Source organism: Condylostylus longicornis, unplaced genomic scaffold, assembly GCF_029603195.1.
Source record: "Condylostylus longicornis isolate FDR11 unplaced genomic scaffold, ASM2960319v2 ptg000077l, whole genome shotgun sequence".
NCBI lineage: Eukaryota > Metazoa > Arthropoda > Insecta > Diptera > Dolichopodidae > Condylostylus > Condylostylus longicornis.
The window spans coordinates 132,782-159,603 of NW_026578045.1; the positions used below are offsets into that span (position 1 = coordinate 132,782).

The 26,822-nt window shown below is 24.7% G+C and overlaps 2 protein-coding genes across 2 annotated transcripts in view; both read right to left on the bottom strand.

Moving 5' to 3' along the window:
* Positions 1-1,232: 1,232 nt before the first annotated feature.
* LOC129612804 (multidrug resistance protein homolog 65-like) lies at positions 1,233-12,310 on the bottom strand. The gene is made up of 12 exons (XM_055526581.1): positions 12,055-12,310; positions 6,448-6,705; positions 5,500-5,745; positions 5,251-5,422; positions 4,864-5,178; positions 4,354-4,810; positions 4,186-4,286; positions 3,269-4,101; positions 2,645-3,205; positions 2,063-2,423; positions 1,631-1,987; positions 1,233-1,564 (listed from the first exon to the last, which is right to left on the bottom strand). Coding segments are annotated over exons 1-12 (3,864 nt in total). The 5' UTR covers positions 12,057-12,310; the 3' UTR covers positions 1,233-1,363.
* Positions 12,311-18,501: 6,191 nt separating this feature from the next.
* The window catches only part of LOC129612820 (bestrophin-3), a 51,494-nt gene continuing 43,173 nt past the window's right edge, over positions 18,502-26,822 (bottom strand). Inside the window, exons 8-11 of the mRNA XM_055526603.1 lie at positions 21,043-21,282; positions 20,638-20,956; positions 20,081-20,506; positions 18,502-20,026 (exon numbers count right to left, since the gene is read on the bottom strand). Of these exons, the coding sequence (XP_055382578.1) occupies positions 19,401-20,026; positions 20,081-20,506; positions 20,638-20,956; positions 21,043-21,282 (1,611 nt within the window). The 3' untranslated portion in view covers positions 18,502-19,400. The remainder of the gene's footprint in view (positions 20,027-20,080; positions 20,507-20,637; positions 20,957-21,042; positions 21,283-26,822) is intronic.

The window sequence follows — 26,822 nt, forward strand, 5'->3', positions numbered from 1 at the left end:
GCCTATATTGTTTATTACGATTTTTCGTAAAATCAAATAAAAAAGGATTAACACATGTGCTAATTTTATCTAGTTTCCATTTTGGTTAAACACACTCTGAAATTTAGGTAAAAAATGTGTGCACATATTGTTATTTATAGAATATTTGTTTAGCCTAATAAAATTAGCCGTATTTAATAGCTAATAATATATCATCGAATCAGAATTAGAAAAGCCTTTGGCTTTTGTAGCGATTGAAGGAAGTTTTTTAGTTCTAGTGAATGTGATTAAAGTTAATTTTGTTTGTTAAGCATTAATATAAGTGTTACTTACTGAAAATAAAACCGGGTTATTTAAAAAAACTTAAAATTATATAAATAATAACAAAATTTCGTTCCTAGATTCAGCTCTGTACAATTCAACAAAATAAATAATTGTAAAAAATTAAAGTTTAAACAGGAGTCCTATTTAATAAAATATTATTGCATACTTCCAGGAGAAATTGAAAAATAATTAATTGGACGACGTATAATAGTAAGTACATTTTTAACTTAATTTGTGTCTGAAATTAACAGGTGTTCAAGGTTAATGGTATTGAAATTGACCATTAACTGAGAACTTGTTAAAAGCAGGGAAATAAGTTAGAAATCTTATATTAATAGTAGAAGATTTTTTCATAAACTTTATGAGAATTGCAAATTTTTGTGTAAGCGAATAATAAGACTACGAATTACATTTTACTCAAAATTTTTGAAATCTGCTTGAAACATAATTAAAAATTTATAAGAAAATAAAACCAAAAATTGAATGTATGCAAATTATTGAGTAGTTGTTACATAATTAGCTGCTAATTGACTAGCAAATTGCACTGATAAAATTAGAAACCGATATAAACATTTATATTCTAACTGAAACACAAATTTTCTGGGATTAATTTGATTTCGAATTCTAGATTCCGAATTAATGAAAACTTAATTTTTCTTTTGGAAAATCTAATCACCATTACAATTTGGAGAACATCCTTTAAAATTCGGAATAAGTACCATTAGAATCCGGTGAACAGCTTTAGAATTTGAAATGAGAATCATTGGAATTAGGAGAACAGTTCTAAAATTCGAAATAAGTACCATTAAAATTCGGAAAACTAAAAATTAAAAATCCTTCAATTGTTTAATTTTAATTTTGTAATCAAATTGATCTTTCGCCTTCATTTTTTATGTATAACAGCAAAAAAAAAATAAACTTAAAAAATATTTGTTCAAAATTGAAATTCTATAATAATAATACTTTCTTTTTAAAATATACATACAAGCATATACAATACACGTGTATCACACACTCTTATATATATTTATCATATATATACATATTTTTTCTCTTATTTTTATGATAAATTTGGCTGCGTTGTATATAACTTATAATATAAACCATTTTCTGCCAACAATTGTTGATGATTGCCCAATTCAGCAATTTTACCATTTTCGAAAACACATATTAAATCAGCATTTTGTACAGTTGATAAACGATGAGCAATAATAATACATGTTCTACCACTACATGCTGAGTCTAGAGCTGATTGAACAATCTAAAATAATTAAAAAAATTAATTTAAAATATTTGAATTTTGAATAAATCCTAAATATGTAAAAACCTTTTCACTTTGTAAATCTAAAGCTGATGTTGCTTCATCTAACAATAATATATTTGGATTTCTAACTAATGCTCTAGCAATAGCAATTCTTTGTTTTTGACCACCAGATAATTGTGTACCACGTGATCCTAAATTTGTTTCATAACCATTTGGTAATGATGTTATAAAATTATGTGCATTTGCTTGTTTTGCAGCATCAATAATTTCATCCATTGTTACAATACGTGAATTATCACCATATGCAATATTTTGAGCAATTGATCTTTCAAATAATATTGGTTCTTGTGATACAATACCAAGATTTGAACGTAATTTTTCTAATGTCATATCAGTTGATATATTACCATGTTCGATATTCTATTACAAAGAAAAAAAAAAAATTTTTATAATTAAATTTTTTTTTTAATTTAAAATTTTCTTTTTAAAACTTACAATTTTACCAGTTTCTGGTTCATAAAATCTTTGTAATAATTGTATACATGTTGATTTACCACAACCAGAATGACCAACAAATGCTACTGTTCTACCTTTAAATATTTGTAAATTAAGATTTTTTAAAATTTGTGCTTCCGGTCTGGTTGGATAACGAAAATTGATATTTTTATATTCAACACCTTGAAAACTATTTGATATTGCACGATTTTTATCAATTGGTATCGGTGATCTTATTTTTGGTGTTCTATCAATTAATTTAAATAGACGATTACCAGCAAATAATGCTGCACCAAATGCTGGTGAAAATGCTAATGATTGTGCTAACATCATTGAACCATACAGTAGGGTTTCTGAAACTCTTTTTGAAAAATTATTAAAATTAGCAAATTTTTTTTGACATATTTTTTATGTAAATGCAAGTAGTTAACCATTTTCTTTAAAAATGGTGCAAGCCCAATTTTTTACACATTAAAATTTATATAATTAATATATATTAAAATTTATAATAAAATTTTGGAATTGGATTTACACCACCTTCAAAACAAATTGTTCAATTATTTTTTATAGTTTAATAATTACTTTAAAATATTTTGAAAATCAATTTCTCTTTTTGATACTAATATTCCACCATATGCTAAAGCAAATGTATAACCAAAAAACATTATTGTTTGACCAAATGAATTGATAAGACCGCGAAAACGTAATTTTTTTCTTAAAATATTTTGTACATTATACATTTCATTTTCAAATTTTTCAATAACATATTTTTCACGTCTTAAACCAGCAACTGTTCTAATATTAATAATTGCTTCAGTTGCAACACGACTTGCATCTTCTAAAATTTTTTTTGATTTAATTGCTGTTTTCTCATTAATCCGATATTCAACAATAACAGATCCAACAATAAATGGTGTACAAACTAAACATAATAATGTTAAATTCCATGAGAAATAAAATGCAATTGTAACACTTATTGTAAATGTTGTTACTGCTTGTATAATACCACTTAATGGAAAACCTAATGCACCTTGTACACTTGATGCATCACCAGATAAACGTGCCGATAATGATGCAGCACTATTTTCATCTTTATCAAACCAACTCATTTCTTGTTTTATAATTGATTTAAAAGTCTCTAATCTAAAATTAAAGAAAGAAATTATTAATTTTATAAAATAAATTATTTATAGTTTTCATATATACCTTAATCTTGATGATAATCTACAACCAGATAAATTAAATAAATAAGTTTGCATAAAACATGTTAAACCGAATACAAAACCTAATACTAAAAATAATATTGATAATATTCTAATATGATTGATAGCATCATCTGGATCTGGATTTGCTAATGTTTTATAAAATTCAGCCATTAATAGTGTCATACATGGATATGAGGAACCGACACCAGCAGCTCCAATTATTCCTAAAAATAAATAACCCCATTCTGGTTTTGATATACTTAATATTCTTTGAAAAACTTTTGATACATTTGCACGTTTTATATTTTCAAGATCATCAGTAGATTGATAATTTTGTATTGCTTCGAAATTTTTTAAGCTAGATGAATTTGATATTATACTTTTCTTTTTATTCATAATATTATAATTTAAATTTTTTGTATCTAAATCAAATGTTTTTTTATATAAATCTAAATCATCTTCAATATTATCAACATTTTCATTATTTTTTATATCCAAATCAATTGATGAAACCATTTTATTATAATGACCATTTAATTGCATTAATTCATCATGGGTTCCTTCTTCTAAAACTTTGCCATGATCAATATATACGATTTTATCGGCACCTTTAATTGCTGATAATCTATGTGATACAACAATTGTTGTACGTCCTTTACTTGCCAAATCTAATGCTTGTTGTACTAATTTTTCAGATTCATAATCAAGTGCTGATGTTGCTTCATCTAATAATAATATTTTTGGATTTTGTATAAGAGCGCGTGCAATTGCAATTCTTTGTTTTTGTCCACCAGATAATTGTGTACCTTTTTCACCAATTTTCGTTTGATAACCCTAAAAAAGGAAAGCATCATAATTTAAATTCAGTAATATTTTTTTTAAATTTTTATAAAGTTATATATGTGAAATAAAAATTACATGTGGTAAATTAATTATAAAATTATGAGCACCAGCAGATTTTGCAGCCTCTTCAACTTCTTTATCAGTTGCAGATGTTTTACCACTTCTAATATTGTCAACTAAAAAATAATAAAATTTCTAATTTTAATTAAATTCTGGAACATAATAAATTGTTAATTGTGCCACCTATTGTTCCAAAAAATAATACAGGTTCTTGTCCAACAATAGCAATATTTGAACGTAACCAATTTAAATTATATTTTCTAATATCTAAACCATCTAATTTTATTTGTCCAAAATCTGGATCATAAAATCTTTGAATTAATTGTATACATGTTGATTTTCCACAACCAGATGAACCAACTAATGCAACAGTTTGACCACTTTCAATATTTATTGATATTCCTCTTAATATTATAATATCTTGCCTGGATGGATAACGAAAGAATACATCTTCAAATTCAATAATACCTTTTGATTCAATATTAGAAATTTTTCCGGTAGTTGATAACGGATCAATTTTTGATTTTAAATCAATCATTTTAAATACTTCAATTGCAGCACCTCTTGCTGTACCAAATGCTTCTAAAAATGGTGAACTTTTTGCAATATTATCAGCACCAACAACAATACCAAAGAATGCCTTAAAAAAATATTATATTAATATAAAACAAAAGATATTCTTAAAGTTCTTACAATAAGCATTGTAGCTGGTGTATATTCTTTTACTGTTTTATCACGATCATCAATTATTAAATGTATTCCATACCATATTGCACCAGAACAACATATAAACATTAATAAACGTGATACACCTTCACCAAATCCACTAAATGCTCCTTTTCTTTCACTAGCTTTTCTTGCCGATACCAATAGTGTACCATAATGTTCAACCTCTTTTTTTTCACCACCAAATGCAACAACTGTACGTACTGAACTCAAAATTTCTTCTAATAAATTTCCAGCTTTTGCAAATGAATTTAATTCACGTGATGTTAAAATACTTTGATACTACAAAAAATATAATAAGAATAAAATTTTTAATTGCATACTCAATGATCTCAAAACTAATCTATTAATTACCTTTAATACATAATAATGTGTTAAAATAACTATTGGAATATAAATACTTAATGATAATGCCAATTTCCAACCATAAATATATGATATAATCATTGTTATTAATGTACCACCAATTAAATTTATAAAATGTGATAATTTTTCAGCAATACCTTCTCTTATTTTTTCAATATCACTAAAACAAATATGAAAAATAATTAAAATTAATTTAGTATAAATATTTTGTAAAACTATTAATTGTTCTGTACTTACTCTGTAATTTTTTGTGCAAAATTTTGATCTTTTGTCATATCATGCCATCCAATATCTTGTCTTATAGCTGATTGAAATAATTTTATACGTATACGTACAACTTGTTTTAATGCAACATAATTAAATAAATCAACACCAGCAATACCAGTTAAAAACATTATTGTTGAAAATATAAAAAAAAGACCACCATATGCCATTGAATCATAATATAATGCATCGTCATTTTCTTCAGCTGTTGCATTTGTTCTACAAAAACAAAAAATAATATTGTATAAGAATTTGAATATTAAAATTTAATATTAAAAGATTTTGGAAAGTAAATTTCAACTACACAGAAATAAAATTTTTCTCTATTATTTTAAATTTTAAAATCGATTAAGAATTAAATTAAGAAATAATCGAAGAATAAGGAGACAAGACTCTTTACAAAATAAACTTGAACTTTATATAAATGTACACCTTAAGATGCAAGGCGCCACTGTAATCGATTTTTCATTTTACATGTATTTGGAATATAGAATTTCTATTTTATCATTCAATTTTAATAGGAATTTATGAAATGAGAATTATTTAAAAATAAAATAACCATAATATTGTTATAATTGAAAAATTAATTTAAAAGCTAAGATTAAATTAAAATTTATTATATTGGAACCTATATAAGAAATAATTTCAATAATACCGAAAGAATCGTTTCCATAATATAAATATGAATAGAAATTCTATATACTCCAAGCAATCTATACCCTCAGTAACAACATTGACTTGGATTAAATTCAAATGATCAAGAAAATTTACGAATTCAAGAGCGCATTTCTGCACATAATGAGTCACATATATGATTAAAATTCCATACATATTGCGTCCTAAATCATATTTCTTTAATAATCTATTAATTAAGGATATCTAAACAGAAATCCCATATTAAATTTTCAATTTTTCACTTACAAAATTTGTCCACCTCCTAATAATGGTAATAAATATGTTTTTGATGATGTACCACTACCATATGTTCGATCAACTAACATTGATGTAAATTCACTATAAACAATAATCATAATTGGTAATGTTAATGCTTTTATAATTGTTACAAAAAATGCTAAAAATAATAAGAAAATTTCTGTTGATGTTGCAAAACGAAATAAACTAAAGTAACTGATTGATTTTGATTTTTGTTCATCTTTATTTGATACATCGTATGCTGTCCTAAAATTAGAAAATGAAAAAAATTTTTTAAAAAAATAAATTAATTTATAAAATTTTTTTTAAAATTTATTTTTAAATATAATTGAGAAAAATTTCATTTTTGTACCACATATTCTAAGTAATTTTCAACTATAGATTTATCGGAGTACACAAGTAAATCAGTGGTTTAATTTGTCAATTAAATTTTATATTTTATTGCTATTTAAATATTATTGATTTTTGTTCCAGTAAACATAATTTATACGCACTTTTATAAGGCTCTGAAATATTATTACTAAAGGTCATCTCCTGTTTTTTTCAAAGAAAACATAGTAACAAAATAAAAACATAGTATGTACGTTGCCAAGATTTTTATTCCATGTTTTTGTTATTATATGTACAATAACATATCGTATGTGTACAGAATGTAAGAGTGTATTAAAACATAGTAGTATAAGTGCATAATATACAACATTTTAAAAAAACTAAGGTAATATTCCACATTATCAGTTTTAATATTATATAAGTAATATTCCACATTATTAGAAAACTACTACTGCTACTACTTCTACTAAATCAATTCGAATTCGGTGTGAGAGTGTCTACAGGCGTTAGTCGAACTTGTTTAGGGGAATAAGGCTATTCTATTCCAACCATTTACCAATTTTCTACTCTGCGGAATTCTCAATATTCAATGCGTTTTTCCACTGATTTGGAGGAGTTATAACCAAGTTTGTTATATAATCTTCTGATTCAAATTTCTAAAATCTTTAATCAAATCATGAATTCTGAAATATTCAGTAGCTTTGGTATTTTTAACAGAAAAATTCACTGCATCATACTAAAGATTTAGGAAATATTTATATATATACATTTTCTGACTAATCTAAAATACATACAGTATTTCTAATTCATTTTGTCAAAGTTGATTAAAGCCATTTCGTAAAATTTTAAATAAATATTAATGGCGAACGTACTAGGATTTATGCCTCAAATTATTGTTGTTACAAATATGAAAATTTCCTATTATTATAAACAGTATTTTTTACACTTTACTCCAAATTCTTTCCCTACATTTCTCATATATCCTGAATACTTTATATTTTTGTAAATATTTTAAATAATTTCCAAGGCAACTTAAAAAAATCGCCATTTTAATTAGATTTTATGTAAATTTTTTTATTATTAAAATAATATACAATAAAAACGTGACCATATAAAATGTTTTCTCAATTAATTCTTCTCATCTAATATTCTAATAACATACAATATACATACATGTATATCTGATATACAGCTCGTATAACAAAATGACCGATCATCAATTGACCGATTATGAACTTAGAAAGTCTAATATAATTTTTTTTTTGTTCTTCTTTCTCCAAGTATAATATAGTTAAATTTTTATTATATTAAGTATATAGAAAAGACCTTCAGATTTAAATAATAATATTTTCCTTGTATCTTCATGAATTTTTTTGCAATTTAATTGATACACCGTTAAATTAAAACAGAAAAAAAAATTGTTCTTTTAACTCTTTTCAAATACTTGTAGTATTTAATAAAGAATTTTTTAAAGTGATATAATTTTAGTACACAGCATAAGTAAATTTAGAAGTGAATTTTCACAATTTTGCAACTTTGTATATATTATATTTATTAAATGGCCGAATAACCAATATTATAAAGGAATTTAATTAAAAAATAATAAAAAATAATAAAATGAATTTTCTAATATTTAATTGCATGTGTTGCTTCACAAGAATTTCACAGAAATAAAGGCACACCTTGACCTTAAAATATAATTTAAAATTATTGTCGTTTTATTCTCACTCTGTCTATGTGTATATGGCAACAATGATAAAAATTATATATTATAGTTAGTAAATTAAATTTAAGTATACATAAATTTTTAATACGTTAAAGGAATTGAATAAAAGGTGTAAGAGTGAGAAACGTACATATTATATACTATTGGGAAAAATTGCATAATTATAGGGGACATTATATGTATATTTCATGTACATGGAAAATTTATCAAGGTTATAAAATATGCTAATTTCTTTTTATATTCCATTATAACAATTTTTTATTAAATATAAATGTTAAAATATAATTAGAAGGGAATTTTTTTTTTTAAATCATAGTTTGTAAAAATATTTTGAGTTAACGCACTTTCATTTTGTAAAACCCTATTCATATATATTTATACCCGTACGAACGTATGTTCGAAGGGTATACTAAATTTGCCTTACCGTTTGTAACGCTAAGAAATAACGGTGTTAGATATAGACTCAAGTGTATGTTTTTGATCAGCGTCAAATTCTGAGTTGATTTAGCTTTGTCTGTCCGTCCGTCCGTCCGTCCGTCCGAACGATAACTCAAAAACTAATTGAGCTAAGTTCACCAAATTTTCACAAATGATTTATTGTAGTAAGTGCCAGAATCCTATTCAAATTGGACGTGATTGGGGTACCGGTTCGGGTAACTGCCATACAACTTCAAAATTTATTTGGCTATATCTCAGAAACTATAAAAGTTGTGGTATTGAAATTTCACACAAACGAATATATTAATAGGGCCAACGTGTCTCATAAAAGTCGTTGAAATTACTTGGCTCCTTCTGGTACCTGCCATACAACTTCAAAAGTTATTTGACTATATTTCAGAAACTATTAAAGCTATGGTATTGAAATTTCACACAAACGAATATATTAATAGGGCCAATGGGTCTCATAAAAGTCGTTGAAATTACTTGGCTCCTTCTGCTACCTGCCAAACAACTTCAAAAGTTATTTAACTATATTTCAGAAAGTATTAAAGCTATGGTATTGACATTTCACACGAACGAATATATTAGTAGGGCCAATGTGTCTCATAAAAGTCGTTGAAATTACTTGGCTCCTTCTTGTACCTGCCATACAACTTCAAAAGTTATTTGGCTATATCTCAGAAACTATAAAAGCTGTGATATTGAGATTTCACACAAGTGAATATATTAGTAGGGCCGATGTGCTTGATAAAATTCGCTGAAATTTCTTGGCTCTTTCTGGTAGCTGCCATACAACTTCAATAGTAGTTTGGCACAACCAGTATTTTGAAAAACACATAGTACTGAAATTTTGCATAAATTAATATGGTAATACGGCAACTTAAAGTCATAGTCTGCCCCATAGTTAGTTATGGCACATTAGTTATTCGCACATAGGACAACAAATTCGTACGGGTATCACAGAGTTGACAAAGTCAACTCTACTTTTTTTCTCGTTTATATTAGTAATTTACTGTAATATACAAATGTATCGAGTATTTAAATAAGAATAATCAAAATACCCAGAATCAAATTATATTACAAAAAAAATTACAATAAGTAATTAATATTTATTACAATATTTTATACTTTTGTGGAACGTGTACTCCAATTAATTAAGTAATATATTGAAAAATTTTAACTATATAACTGTTAAATAATGTAAGTTAAAAGTATATATATTGCTGATGTGTACATGCTCTTTATAATCAACAATTCCTTTTAATATAGTAAATTTGCATTGGGTATATTAAATAATTAAATAATATTTAATTATTTAATATATTAGTTATAAACACAATCAAAGATCAAGAATTTACTGCATTAAGCACAGTTCATATATTTTAAAAACTGCAAAATTAGCAGAATAAGCATTTTATGATGAAAATTTTCTGATTTTTAGAGCCAAAATTATTTAATTTTCTATATATAAATGTAAAAACAAAATTCTTTAATTACATTTAAAAATTCCATAAATTATTCTGCACTGTTTTTTCCTTAAAAACGTTCTCAGCAATAAGAATGAGAAATTGTTTAGTAATAAACTAATATAATTGAATAATTTAATTAAAAAAATTTTGAAAAAATAAATAATTAAAATATTTTAAATGTGCAATTCTAAAATTTTCATATATTCTTCATAATATAACATTATCATATAGTATAACAGTTTATTTTTATTTTGTTATATTTGAATAACATGTTTATACAAATTTCTACTCCTATGTTTTATTAATTAAAAAGATCCTTTTCATAGCACAAAATCAAATTTTGTTTTTGCAATAGAACAATTTTTATTATAAGTACTTAAACTGTTATAATGATACGAGTACAATCAATATTCTATTATATTTCCATAAAATTTTGATTTCCAAATAAAACACGTGTATTATGCCTGTGTGTTTATGCTTGTGTGTATGTACGTAGAAAATATACTCAGAATTATTCGCAAACTATATTCGCAAAAAAAAAAAAACTGCAGTCTTTTATAACAAATGGAATATTCCTATAGCAAATAGGAATATTATTTTTTAAATCAAAAATTTTTAATACTGTTCAATACAAATTTAATCATTTTCACCTTAAATCAAACATTTTCCAACTCAAATCAAATATTTTTCACCGCAAATCATGTTGACGGTAAAAAAAACATATTGAGATTAAGACGGTAAGGTTTCAAAATGCCTAAACATTCAAAAATTACAAAAAAAAAAATTCAAAATTCGTTAAAATTATTAAAATAAACCTATGAGAAAGAGGAAAACTTTTATTATCAGTAAAATATTTCCGGGATCCTTTGAATTCTGTTGACTGTTTGACTATTAAATCGTCTATATAAGATTCAAATTTTTGTTCATTCCCGACACTTGAGTCCTTTCTTATACAAGTTGAAAAAACTCCAATTTAGCTCGTACTTGTGGAGTAATTTTTAAATTTTGTGAATTTGTCTTGAGACTCAATTAATTTTTGCACATTGTAAGTGAAATATTTTTATAATTAAATGTTTTTTAATTATTTTTTGTTTAAAACACGGATTTTAGAGCTTCCTTCAGCTTATTAAAGCAAAGTATTCGTTTCTAAAATTATTCATAGAATCAAAATCATACATGGAACTGCAATTATACAATGTAAGTCAATAAAATTCCATAAATAAAAATAAATATATTTTCGTCCTTTTTGAAATTCCTCATATCCATGTTAAATATAAATTCACATAATAAAAAAATTATGATATTCTAGATCAAGAATTCAAATCCAAAATCTAATGCCAAAAACAATTGCACTTAAAAATTTTTATCACAAAACGTTCACATTTTCAAAGTCTTATCACATATTCTAAGTGCATAAAGTACTTAATACTAGTATAATAATTGCATTTTTTAATAATATTTTCTTAATTCTAATTAAATATTTAATAAAAGTATATATGGGGTAATTAAACTATACATAACTATATTTTTAATTGCAAGAGAAAAAATAAATATTTAATTAATTTAATAAAAAATAAAAATAGAAAAAAAATCACTTTTAATTTAAAAAAATAAAAAAATTTAATTTACATTTTGTTATCTTATTCCAATATTTTTAATAAATAACCGCAACAGTAATAATAATAATTAGAATATAGTGCCCCAACTGAACACGTCAAGAGACACGGAAATAATAACTCGATATTTAAAAATTTTTATCAAAACGTTAATAACTCTGATTTTTTGCAATACGCCGCTCTTTTTTTTTTTGTTATTATTTTCTTATATTTTTCCTCTTTTATTCCACAAACAATTCCTTCTGTTAAACGATGTGAACGCACTGAGATTCAAAATTGAACTGAACTAAAAATTAATGAGAAGAGCATTTTTATTATTAAAAAAAAAAAAATATGAAATTTTCTAATTTAAAAAATTTTATGATTTTTTTGCTTTTTCTAATAATACTCGTAAAATTTCGATCAATTAATTACCGCTTAGAAGAACTAGAGAAAGAAAACATAACAAAAAAATAAATTTTATGAATGAAATATTTCTGTTACACTCTCTCTTTCTCTTTTTGCTGTTATTTTGTTCCTTGTATAGAAAAAATTTCTTACTAGTAGCATAAAAGCGATTTTTTTGTTTCCTTATTTTTTTTTTCAATATTTTTTTTGTTTTGTATGCATATACGTATAAAAAATAATTTTGCAAAAATTTATGGGATACCTTTAGAGAATTTTACTTTAAAACTATTTTGAACTTGAACTACATAAATGATAACATTGTTTACATTTATATGTACATTGTATAGTAATAATAAAATTAAAATTTGTTATACATATGTACATATATTTGAATAAACTTCATAATAGGAGTGTTACTTGTACAATAATAATATTGTGCGCACGCTCTTATAATATATTTTTGATTTACAATAATTTCTAAGAAGAAAAGTGTTACGATAATAAGTAATGATGACATCAAAATATTAAAGTAAAGGAGTATATATGTATATGTGTAATAGGAAATCGACAACTCTATCTAGAGAATAATATTTAATTTTAATATGCATGATAGTAAAGAGGTGATGCAAAATTTAAAAATTATGTTTTTTTTAATGTAATTATAATGTTGTTTAGAATAAATATGAATGCCAAAGAGATATAAAACAATTAATTTGACCTTGACATTGAATTTTGCAAAATATTATAAGTCTTGCATAGTGTATCCAGAAAAGGACTTGATAATTTATTGCATTTATTGAATAATCAAGCCCTCGTGTGATTGAGGGTTTATTTATATAAATTTTGAATTTAATTTATTTCAAATATAATAAAATTTATGAAGACCTACGGTAATCAATTCGATTAAGTTTTTATTATTGTTATTTAAATAGTCACCGCATAACTATTATTACCTATAATGATAATGATAATGAATATGTTAGATAGCCGGGCTGCCATCGCTCAACTCGTTTTCCGTATCGTCCGCGACAGTATGGCGCTGTCTTGATGACTTGAGAGGCTCAATGAATTAACTAAGGGCAGGCGCAATAGTTTCATTTTTTGCTGGGTGCCGGACCAATGATGTGGAAGGAAATGAGGCAGATAATGCGCTGGCGTGGAGAGGGCAAACACGCCTCTTCCTGTGCCGGAGCCCTTCTGCGGAATCGGACCACATACAATTCGGTAATTAAGGAAAAAATCAGGGAGGGGGCGGTCAGAGCGCTGAACTAGTCTTCCGGGACTGAGGCAGGTCAAGGAACTCCTGTGGGACACACCTAGGAGCTACTTGGTGCATCCCTTGTAGGGCATACACCAAAATCTACAATAGATCCTTATATGCGGTCGCGGTGCACTGTTGTTGGCCCCGCTACAATCTAATAGTCGCCGCATATTGCATAAAAATTTTCGAATACTTTAAAGCTAAACGAAGTAATATTGTATTTTTAATTGAAATGTAGACATTGATATCTTATTGAAATACAAGACTGCGATAATAGCCACCTTTATCATTATACGAGTACCGTACTACGTTATTACGTCCACTCGTATTAATTTAATTGTGATAATAATGAAATTATTATTTGAATTATCAAACTGAATTGTAAGTGTGTATTTACATAAGCATATTTTATCATGATAATAAAATATTTGATAAGATTTATGTACATATGTAAATTTATTTAATTAATAATGAAAATTTTATCTATACGGCAACATGCATTTAAAAGCTGTTAAATACATAACTATACCTTTATAATTATTAAAACTTTGAATAAATAAATAAAAATTTTATTAACATTATGATAAAAGTTATTATAATTAAATAATAACGATAAAAATTAGTAGTTTATATCAATCGTTGTACAAAATATCTATAGGTTTAATGTGTACTATAGTTGAAAAATGTTGGTTGAATGAGTTTTTGGAAACGTTAATAAATTTTTATCTAATCTAAATTAATGTATGAGCACAAACATTTTACAGGAATTGAATGGCTGATTCCGGAGCTCAGCTTAAGAGAAAACTTTATCAATGTGGATTATGTGAACATATTTTGCACATAAATTTTAACACTTTCTCGCTCCATTAATAAATTTTACAATATTATAAATGAAAATGTAAATTTCTAATACTTTTAAAAAAAAAAATCATATGCGAATATCATAAATTTTATATTTGTGCATCTATTAATTATGCAATTATATGTAATTTATATAAAATATATTTACTGAATATAGAAAAATAATATTGACAGTAAAAATTGAAGTGCCAGCTCATCAAATGAAGTGCTATCAATTTCTAATTGGTATACAGTAAATTTTACATAAAAAAATGCCCATTAATGACCATGCATCTTTTATAATATTTACGTATAGGTAATTTTACAGAACATAGACTCTATCATTTATACTCGTCATAACACTTAATGTTATGAATGTAAACTGATTGCACAATTGTTGTTAATAATTCTAGGAAATTTTTACTTACATATATTTTGTTATAAAAACGGTTCATTTCTATAGTGCGGTGCTAAGATTCACTCAGCCAATATACATACATATATATGTGATAGATATTCCAAAATATATATAGTAAATATATATATATATATATATAGTATGTTTATTCGATTTCATAATTATTTTGTAATTATTCAGACGTAGAAGTTTTTGGATCTTAAGAAAAATAGAAATGCATAGTTCCCTCATTCAATGACTTTTAATTTATTGTAAGTAGTACAAAGACCTAATTTTTTGTTAAGAGCAATAATGGAATTAAAATCTTGTGTCATTAATTAGACCAATACCATATAGCTGCCAGTGTTATAAACTTTAAAATCACTTGAACATTTCTTAAATCAGTGATATTAGCATTTGATGGTTCTTAGATCTTGACATTACAAATAATTTTAAGATCAACTGTATGCACGTAATTTTGAGAAATATATTCGACAATATCCTTTCAGTAAAATAAATTCATAAAGCTCAATAAAATATTCTTAAGTGCCAGACTAAGACTAATTTTCAAAAATTTAAATGATTATTTAGAAAATAAATATTGCAAATTAGATGGTAATAAACTAAAAATCCAAACATTAATGAATTCTACGTTACTATCAAAATAAAAGCTCATTTTGTTTATTTATTTACTTTAATGCTCAAACATGCATTTATAATTTTTATTATTGTTATATTGACTTAAGTTTTATTAGTTTAAGAGTTGTTATTGTGTCAGTATAAAATGAAGATTATTGTTATGTTGAGTTTTTTTCCCTCTATATAACTTCCTTATGTTTGTTCAAAATTGATTACAAAATTATAACGTGATTATGTACAAATTTAACTTTTTCTTATATATTAAGCATACAAGTAAAATTTTATTAATTTAAGAAAACTGCGGATTCTTTCTCCTGGAAATTTATATAAAATTAGAAATTATTTAATTTATTGCCAAATAAATATAATCTGAATCAATTATTAATTTAGTATTGCCATTCAAATTATTATGAATTTGTAAATACTTTTATTCCTGTTGTTAAAACTTATTAAAATTGCATATGTTTTGGCGAAAATAATTTTTGAATTATGTACATACTTATTTTGAATTTAGAGGCAAAATGCGACTGTCAAATTGACAGCCGAGAATTCGTTACTTTTTAAAATAGAAAAAAACAACGGAGCATGAATAGCTTTTAATAGAAATTAGAAAATGTAAAGTATGACAGAAATTATTCAGGGTACAATTTTATGAGTAAATTAGCAAAAATACTAAGTTATAATTATCTCCTGGGATTATAAGCATCATTAATACAGTCAGAAACAAAAGAATCAAAACTAAAATAATCAACTAAAATAATAAAATAATTAAATCCATTCCTCGAATTCCAAATTTCCTTAAAAAAAGGTAGACTACAGAAAGAATAATCCAATAAATTCAGAATGAGGTTCTAAAATTTAGTAAATGAATAAAAGCTATACCAACAATTGCAACTTAAGTTAGGCAAAACAAAATCGTGAAATCTCCTGTTAATAGACGCAGCCCTATCATATAGATATCAATAGTTCAGTTTAATTCTTGTTATTACATTTACCACTGATCATATTAATATACAAGACACTCGCATCTGACAGAATTATTACTATTATTTTTGAGTTTTGAATCTTAGCCTCTCACAAAAATTAAATTATTCCAGAAATGCCTAGTAGTACTGCTATAACAGTAGAAATAAAGACATTAATCCTAATTTTAATATTCAAAATTAATAAAACTCAATCTCGATTTGTTTTTAAAATACATTTATGATATGTATACATATATAATTTATATATATTTATACTAAATTAAAAATTCTAAAAAATAAATATTCCATTTATATATAAGTACAATTGTTATGTATATAAGTACAATAATATGTGCGTTGACATGTAAAAAATAATGTTGTATTTTTTTATTTAAATTTTCTGTTTTTTTCTAAAAATATTTAAAATTATTTATTTAGTATTTATACAATTTTATGATAAAAAAAATTATTAATAATTACTTTTAATATTTCGTTAATTTTTAAACAAACAATTCGACAACATAAAGTTATTACACCTAAAAATATACCTAGAAAATTAAAATCAGGAATGATTCGAAATTTCAAAAAAATTTTTAAAATTAACTATATAAATTTTTTTAAAATCAAATTAACTACTTAAGTTTTAAAACAAATTTTAAGTACTTATAATAATAAAATTATGATAAAAATATTCGAAAGGCTTATTTTTTAAATTAGCTTTTATAAACCCACATTTTTTATTTACTATTGTATTTGAAATTGAATTTCAAAAATAATTAAAAATGAAATTTATACTGTTCTATCTATTATATAATCTAATAGGTATATATTATCTATCATATCTAATTAATAACTACAGGGTTCAGAAGTCAATCATTGTAAGCCAATTAATGTTAATTCTGAGATTAATTAAAAAATCACAAAAAATAATGGCATTTAGTGCCTTCGTCAACCAAAGGGTTTAACATGAAAGCAAAATTTCCATTTAAAATAACTAATTTTAGCTTTTAAAGTTACTTGCACTGATTGACTTCTGAGCGTTTCAATTAATAGTTTTATACATTTACAATATAAAAAATTAAAAGCTTTTAAGAGTGTTTTTCTAATAGAGAAGCATTTTAAATAACAAAAATATTGAGATTTCTACAACTATTGTACAATAGTTTTCACTGAATAATTACAAACTAATAAAAAATTTTTTATAATAGTTATAGTTAACTATTAAGTTAACTATTATAGTTAACTATTTAATATAGTTATAGTTATTAAGGTATAAAATTTAAATTTTGAACATACTACAAAAGCATTTCATTAAAATAGAAGCATATATAGAGGGGAAAAAAATTAAATTATAATAGATCATAATTTAGGAATAAGTTTACAGAATTACAATTTAAATAAGAAATTATTTTTGCATATTGCCCCTACATATTTAAAATTTAATTTAATTTCATATCTATGACTATAATGATTTTTACAAAACAAATTTTTCAAAATTCTAATTATTTATAATTTGTTAAAAACTTTTTCTAAAATTAAATAAAAAATTTTATTCGAGCTATAAGTATATAGAAATTTTTTGTACAAAAAACTCTTTTTGTAAACATTTTAAAATCGCCTCCAAATCTACTAAAATTTTTTAGAAATTTTTTTTAGAAATTTTCATAATAAAATTTACAATATAGATCAAAATTAACACATAAAATATGAGAAAATTTAAAAGTAGCCATACAGAAAAAGAAAAACAAAAATTTATACAACAAAAAAAAAAAAATATTACTTTCGCGTTTTTTTCTACTTATTTAAATATCACATAATTATGAAAAAAATATTTTCAATAACATAATTATTATATTATTATTAAATCAAATTTAATTAATTACATTAATTTTTCGAACATTATTGTACATATATATATACATATGTATTTAATTTTCATAACTCTAATAATATCTATAAATTCTGGCAACATTGAATTTAAAAATCTATTTTATTAAAAATACTTAATTTTATTTATTAAAATAAAAAATATTTTCTAATTACATAGTATTACTATTAAAATTTATAATATTAAAAACATATTTAATACCTCGTATATTATTTAAAAAAAAAAAATTGAAATTAAATTAAATTGATTTATTTATTAAAATATCAAAATTTTAAGAATTTTCTTCATTGTCTGTGTCGTAAGCCGTCAGTGTCGTAACCATGCAAGTTTCTATTGTCATTACTGTGGGAGTTTATACTTAATGCAGATCTAATACGAAAATGGCTTTTGATATGAAACGTCTTATAAACGCGATAATTTCATTTATTCACATTTTTTATTAATTACTTTAGGTGGTAACCAACCCATGGCTAGGTTTTATTTAAGTAAGAGATTTTAATTACTTTTAAAATAAACTTGTATGATTTAAAAATAATTGAATTTTGGAAACCTCTTTGTTCTAGAACTACTACATGATTTAGGTTTACATGGAATTATTGGGTTTTATATTTACAAACGGTTTGAATTATACAACATATTAGAATATTGGGAGAAAAAGCAAATATAAAATATTCTCTAATATCAGGAATATAAAAAGAATTTTATTATAAATCACAAACACAAATATTTTTTGCTAAATGTTTTTTGTATACTAATTAATCAGTAGAATAACAAAACTCTAATTAATCCAATAATACTCGTAAGCAGAGCTTTTGCTGTTTCAAATATTCAAATTTTCCACACAAATTCATACAAAAATAATAATAGATATTCAACACAATAATTTTAAACTTTCAAAACAGTAGAAAAAAATTCTGTGTTTGTGTGGTGAAAAATTATGAAAATTTTAATATATGGTTTGTGTCTTAACTACTTTAACATTTTATACATAAACTTCACCTTTTTGTGGTTGTGGATTACGTTTAGTTAATGTTGATGGTGTTGTTGATGTTGTATTTATATTTAATTCTTTATTATCATTATTATCATCATTATTAATAATATTAGAATTATTACTACCATTACTATTATTATTATTATTGTTATTATTTAAATTAACTAATGATGAATCAATTTTATCAATATTATCATTAATTATAATATCAGAATATTTTTTCTCAAGTATATAACTATCTTTAATTGATTGATTACTTGATTTTCTTGATAATGATAAAATATTATTATCTTTATTATTTATATTATTACTATTATTTACAACTGTTAAGAAATTATCATTTGATGATGTATCTGATAATAAATCTTTTAATGATGTTTGAGATGCAACTTTTGGTATTGATAATGATATAGTTGTTATTGGTATCGTATTATTTTTATTATTATATTCAATAGATGAATTTTTTGTTGTGTTTAAATCTAAATCAGTTGATGTTGTTATAATTGCTGGTGATGTTATTGGTACAATTGATAATGTCCCCGGTATTGAATCAGATGTTGATGTTACAGTAAATGGAAATGATAAAGTTGATATACCATTTGAATTTGCTATAGCTAAAAATAAAAATATTTGAAAAACTTTCATCTTCATAGCAAAAATGGACTTACAAGTTGAAACAGTACCAAATTGAGCATTTTGTAATTGTTTTGGTAGAACAGCTTGTGCTAGTGCAGCAGTTGCTGGATGACCAGCTTGTAATGTATTATGTGTTGAATTACTATCCATTTCACTAATTGGTGATAATAATAGTGTACCAACAACTGGAACATCAGATGCCTGCTGATACATTGTCGGTGTATTAGCTAATTGTGATGTCATTAGCGCAACACCAGAAGCAACTGGTGAAACTGGTAATCCTGAACTTGTTGTTAATGATAAATTAAAACGACCACCAGGTTTTTCATTACCACCGACACTTGTATTACTATTACCAAAACCACTACTACCTTCTTTAGTTACATCAGGTGTTGGAATTCGTGGTCGTCCCTTTGAAATAGCATTTCCTGATCCACCATTCATATTAAGCTTTGTATCTACAAGAAAAGAGAGAAAAAACGAAATTAAATATTTTCAAAGAAATTAATTACATATTTTGTTTCGTTTCAATTCCCATCCGTTTCTTTTGGTTTTCATTCTGTTTTTTAATAAAATTTTTTTTTCTTACTTTGCTTAGTTAATTGTCGTTGAGTTCTTAACGATTTACGATTTACAAATTTATCATATAAACTCATTTTACGTGTCGGAGGTGGACCATCTGCTTGTGAACTACCACCACCACCACCATTTCCACTATTATTATTATTTGTTTGATTTGGTAATGGAATACCAGCTTCTGGATTTGAATAAACTGAATTAATTCGATTTCTATTAAATAAACCGCCAGATGAATAAGCAGTTGATGAACTTCGTGCTGATCCCATACGTGTTATTTGACGACTAAACCAATTTTTCCGACGTTCAACCATTGGTGTATCGACGCTTTCCTAAATAAAACAAAAATAAAAAAGAAAAATTACAAATTTTATCTGAAATTGATATGAGTAAGAAAAATTGAATTCTCGATACTTACATAATCAGCATAAACTTCTTCTGGTAAATTACTACGTTTTGTATTTGGTATTATATTAGCATAAACTGCATCTGATTGTTTGACTTTAAAGTGTTCAGCTGAACCTTTTGGTTCTGTACGACGATAATGTTCTGATGCAACAGTATATGGTAAATCTTTTGGCACAACTTCTTCCCAATATTGATCTTTTAATAGTTCAGGATGTTCTGCATGCATTTCATCTACTATCATATAGGCAGCCTGTAAATAAAAAGAAACAAATTTATAATTAGTTAAGAATTTTTTTCATACTTTGGTAATTAACCCTTTATTTTCCGGGGTATCAAAATATTTACAAAAATTTCTAAAAAAATTTCTAAAACATTTTTAATATGGTTTGATGCAGTTAAGGTTTCTGTGCCAACATTGGTATTGTGAGTAAAAATAGTATTACTTTCAAATACAATTTGATTGGATTAAGAAAGCGTGTTATTAACCCTTTTGGCCCCTTATATTCATTTTTGATAAAGGCAATTTAATTGCACCATTCAATTGCATTTCTCTTTATTTTTTCAAAATATGTTCTAACAACAAAGGAAAACCCTGAGATTTGCTTAAATTTTGCTTGTTAGAATTAGTTTCTACTTCTTTTTAAATTGTACCTAATATCTTAGGTACAAAAATATTTACAAAATTTAAAATGAAAGCTGAACACATCAAGCCTTTTAAAAAAATTCTTCGAATAAAATTTAGGACAAAATACAACATGAAATTCAGGACAAACACATAATCTTGTCGGTTTTTTTTATCATATATAAGATTATATTAATATAGTGTGTATATTTGCAAACAGCCATATGCATCATATACCTTTGCATAAAAATACATTTTACATATTATTTGTCATTAAAAATTCCATAAAAATAAAAGAAAAAGAGGAATTCATAACTTGTCTTAATCAATTATATAACAAAAACAATAACAACAACATCCAAAGTACAGAACGTCTTTATAGGATATGGGAGAGTTAAAATCAAGTTTTCATTTTTAATAGTTTATGAAAGATTTTGTTTTCTATCTATGTATATGGGTATCATTTCCATCACATATAATTAAATTCAAATCATAAAATTTTTGTTTTTTTTTCATAAAAATTATATAGAAGATGCGATCAAATTCATATATGAAAATTATTGTATTCCTATATTTGTATAGAAAATCAGGAAATTATTAAAATATAGAGTTAATCAAATCCATTCTAAGATATTACAATAAAAGCTCAATATTTCTCTATTTCACACTTATTGGTAATAGTTCGAAAAACACGACAATGTGTACAAAATGGACATTGGTAACAATTCGAAACACGAAAACATATGTGAATTTTAATCTACTTTTACTCGGCAATTAAAACTGTATCGAAATTGATTAACTAAGACTTCTTCAGATATGTAAAACTAAACAATAAAATACCAAGTGAGCAAATATTCGAAAGACCCAAACAAAAACTAGGAGCAAACAAGAATTGAGTTATAAAGGGTTAAAGAGCTAAAAGAAAAATTCATGAGAGAATTTATTTTATTTTATACAAAATTACTCACTCACACAGAGCCAACTCATCTTAGCGGTTGTTTTCCAAAACTAATTAATTGAAAAATATTACGAACTCTACCTAATAAGAAAAAAAAAACAAATTTCACCGCAGTACGGCGTCCTGTTTAAGTTAGCAACAAAATTAAATTAATTTAGTTAAAAACAAAACAAGAGCGATTTTTCGCGGCGAAATGTCAAAATTCATATAGAATACACATTACAGCCACGAATTTAACTGCCGGTTATTACCATGTATATGTGATATTATAATTCAAAATAATGTACAAAAAATTTGGCCGTTCTGTGTCAACAACGGGAATCGTCCGCCGCTGCCGTTCACCGCTTTAGTATGTTTTTACAATTACTGTAGTTGCGTTACAAATGAAGGAACAATTTTGACATTTTATACAATTATGACAAATTGAAGACTTTTGAATATACCTACATTATAAAAATAGATTTTATTTTTTTTTCTCTGCTTCTCTTTCTTTTTTGATTTCAATTTTAAATTATTCACTGGCGCTAACCATCTAATATAGGAGCCATCTAACTATAACTAATCTTTGGTATTTTTCTTTTTTCTACTTTTAAACCATTTTTCTTTCATTTTTCTTTTTAATTTTATGCGTCTGATCATGTCTAATGACTATATTGATTATACATATTTCTTATTTTTTTTCTTGTTTGTTTTTTTTTGTAAGTCTTCTTTTTCTTATTTATAATACTTTACTTATATAGCTATCTCATATCTTTAATATTGGTTAATAGTTTTATTTTTATCTAAAAAAATATTTTAAAAACGCCACGTTATAGTCACATTTAATTAATTACGCGATATAGTTAACAAAATTTTATTAGATATTCAGAATGGTCTTCACTTATAATAATATGCATATAGATTCATAAATTCATAAATATATATTAAAATATTTTTATAGATTTTTATTATACAAGTTTATTGAAGAAAATAATATGAAATTTTAATATATATAGTTATTTACTTTTATAAACCTAATAAAAAATTAAGAATGCGATCGCATATACGAATGCGATTTATGTATGGATAGAGATAAAATGCATATTTATAAATGCAGAAATCTAAAAATAGCTCTTAGGATCAAAAAAAAAATTCATATAAATGAAATCGAAGAAAAAACAAGAAAAAATATTTTAAATATAGACTTTTTCCAACTATAAATAGAAAAGAAAGTCATTACAGTTGTTGACTCTATTAAACGCTGCGATTGTGCTAACAGGCATAATTAAATTTATGATGCTGTTGATAGTATTGATACCAGTTAATTTTATTCAATCAATTTTTATTAAATATTTGTCAGATAAATTCCCATAATTCGATGGAAATATTATTGTTTCTATGATATTTGAAAATTTATAGTACAACAATTAAGAATAGTTTGACAATAATAATTGCATACTTTTGGGAACGTGTACCAATAGTTTAGAATTTAATTCTTCAGGGTTAACTAAGGTTATCCCCTGGGCTAAAATGAATTGTAATAAAACAACAAATCCTAAAATACAATCACTGGTTTCGAGCAAGTCAAATTTGAAACACACTTTTTTAGGCTCTACGATACTAAAAACTGATATAGAAAATGTGATATCAACTTTTATTTGCAACTTTTAAAATTGAATGAGATTTTCGACATCAAGGTATACATTGTACGTCACTTTTAAAAAATAATTTGATCAAATTTTTCTAAGAATTCTATTTGATGGCTTAGGAATTTTTAGCCTTCCTTTCTTTATTTGGCACCGACAACGGCAAGAACTGCTTCAAGAACAACAAATCCTATAAAATCTACATATACATAAATTTAAATAAAAATTTTATACACCACAATATCAACGTTCAAGTAACAGTAATTATTCTGATAGGAATTACCATTATTACCATTCCTATACTATAACTATTTTAACACTCATATGAACACTCATAAAAATTATTATTATTATTTTCCTAACATAAGCCAACGATTTTAGAAAGAGATAGCATGCCGATTCTATTTTAAATTGGCAAAAATATAAATTTTAATTAAATGGTTACTAACTATAATTTTAGAGTTAAGAAAGTAAAACAAAATACCAATAAAAGAGGGCATAAACATAAACAAGAAACTAAGAAGAAAACACTTAATTTATTTGTTTCTCTTTCTATCAACATAAACTTGGACATTTTTTTTTTATGAAGTTTTGCAAAAATAAAAAAATTTCCAGTGTTTTTGTGGTTGTATTTTTTTTGCCTTTTTCTGTTCAACAAATTTAAACTGTTTGAAAAAAATTTTTACCTGTAGTATTAAATAACCTTGCAAGGTCTAAAGTATAAATTTTTAGTTTCTACTTTTTTCATTTCTGTTTTTCAGATTTATTGCAATTTTTGTTCAATTCTGTCTTTTTAAGTTATTTTCTTCTTTTTTGTTTACTTTTAAAATTTTTGCAAATTTTGAAAATTACATAAATTTAAATAATTTAAGAAAAACTTATCTGGTCAAATTCTGTTGTGTTCTTCAATAAATAGTGGGTCTCTTTCAAATTGAAATTTGGCAACTCTTTTGATTTTTTGTGATGGCCTAGTATTCGGATCGAATTTTCGGAACTTTACGGCCTCTAAAATCCTAATACATTACTATTTAAAAAACTTTCGAATATATGGATGTATTTTTCTTATAAAACCGCACTAGAATTCAACGCCGTAATGAATTCGGACAACTTGTAAGACTTTAATCGAAAATGAGCCATCGTGTGCATGTAATTGTCTAAAAATTACAGTTAATATCCGGGATTCTCATGATGCGCCTCTATTCTTCCTGGAATCTAATTTAAGGCCAGTCTTTAATATGGTCTTTGACTTGTTCGAAATTGGAACACGCCTTCAGAACTCCAAACATCCCCTTGTTGTTTTTCTCGTCGTTAATTCTCCTGAAACAACATGTGTTCCAATCCACAAATGGAAAATTCCGAACTTAGAAAAGGAGTTTCAGTACATTTACTTCAATGCCCATGTTTCCAATACATTTTCTTCAATGCCCATGTGCCCCAGCACCCATTGTATTCCATTAGCATTAAAAAAAATTTAAAAAAGTAAAAAAAATCAAAATGAAATATTATTTTTTGCAAATATTTTTACATTTCAATAAATTTTCTATATATGTCTCCCTTCCTCTTCATTCTCTGTCCGTATTGTACGCCAGTAGACATGAGTCTTCCTCCTCCTCCTTCTTATTAGTATTTTGTATAAACAAAAAAAAATTTTAACTCTTTCAACAATAATTTTTGATAATTTTTTTTCCCCATTATTTTACCATAACCACCACCTGGTCTGACAAATGAACCATTCAATAAACACACAAAAACTAACAACAAAGTCCATCTAATTAAATACCTGTTATGAACCGATTGAGGTAACTAGACTATTTACTAAAATTATGTATAATTACATATAAAGGTATGTATATATGGTTATTAGCGAATAGCTTTGAACACATACAAATTATTTTACGATAAAATAACGAAAAAAAACAATCTATAAGATTTCAAACATTTAAAAATTATCATAAAAATCTTTAAAAATAACTAAGAAAAAAAAAACAATAACAATATAATAAAGCAAAAAATGTGTGTACAAAGGTAAATGGCCAAACCCATTTAAGGAATTTACTGTGTTTGGTGAACGTTAAATTGAAAGCAAAAAAAAAAATGATGGTTAATGTCTTAAAAACATTGGTAAATTTTTTTTTTTGGTATTTTTGCCGTTTTTATTTTTTTTTATTTGAAAATTTATTAAGTTTCATGTGGCCTTTTTTAAACTCTTTTTATATTATTTTTACTGGAAGGCACGCGTCGTCTACTTGAATTTTAGGTGAGCAAAGCACCGTAAATGTAGGTATTTCGTGGAATTTATGGTCAAAAAAAGAAAAAATTATCATTATTGTTTATTATTATTATTGTTGTTATTTTTGCAATTTTTTTTTCATTTTAACCTTTTAAAGGTGTTCAAAATATGCGAATGATTGTTATTTTTGTACAATTATTAATGTTTTGTTTTTAAACTAACCCGTAATATGATGGGACAATAGACACTGTATTATAAATTTGTTCATCATTTTTTAATTGAGAATAGAAAATTGTAAGATTTAATTCATAAATTTTACAAAAATCATGTAATAATTTGAAATAAATCAGGGTAT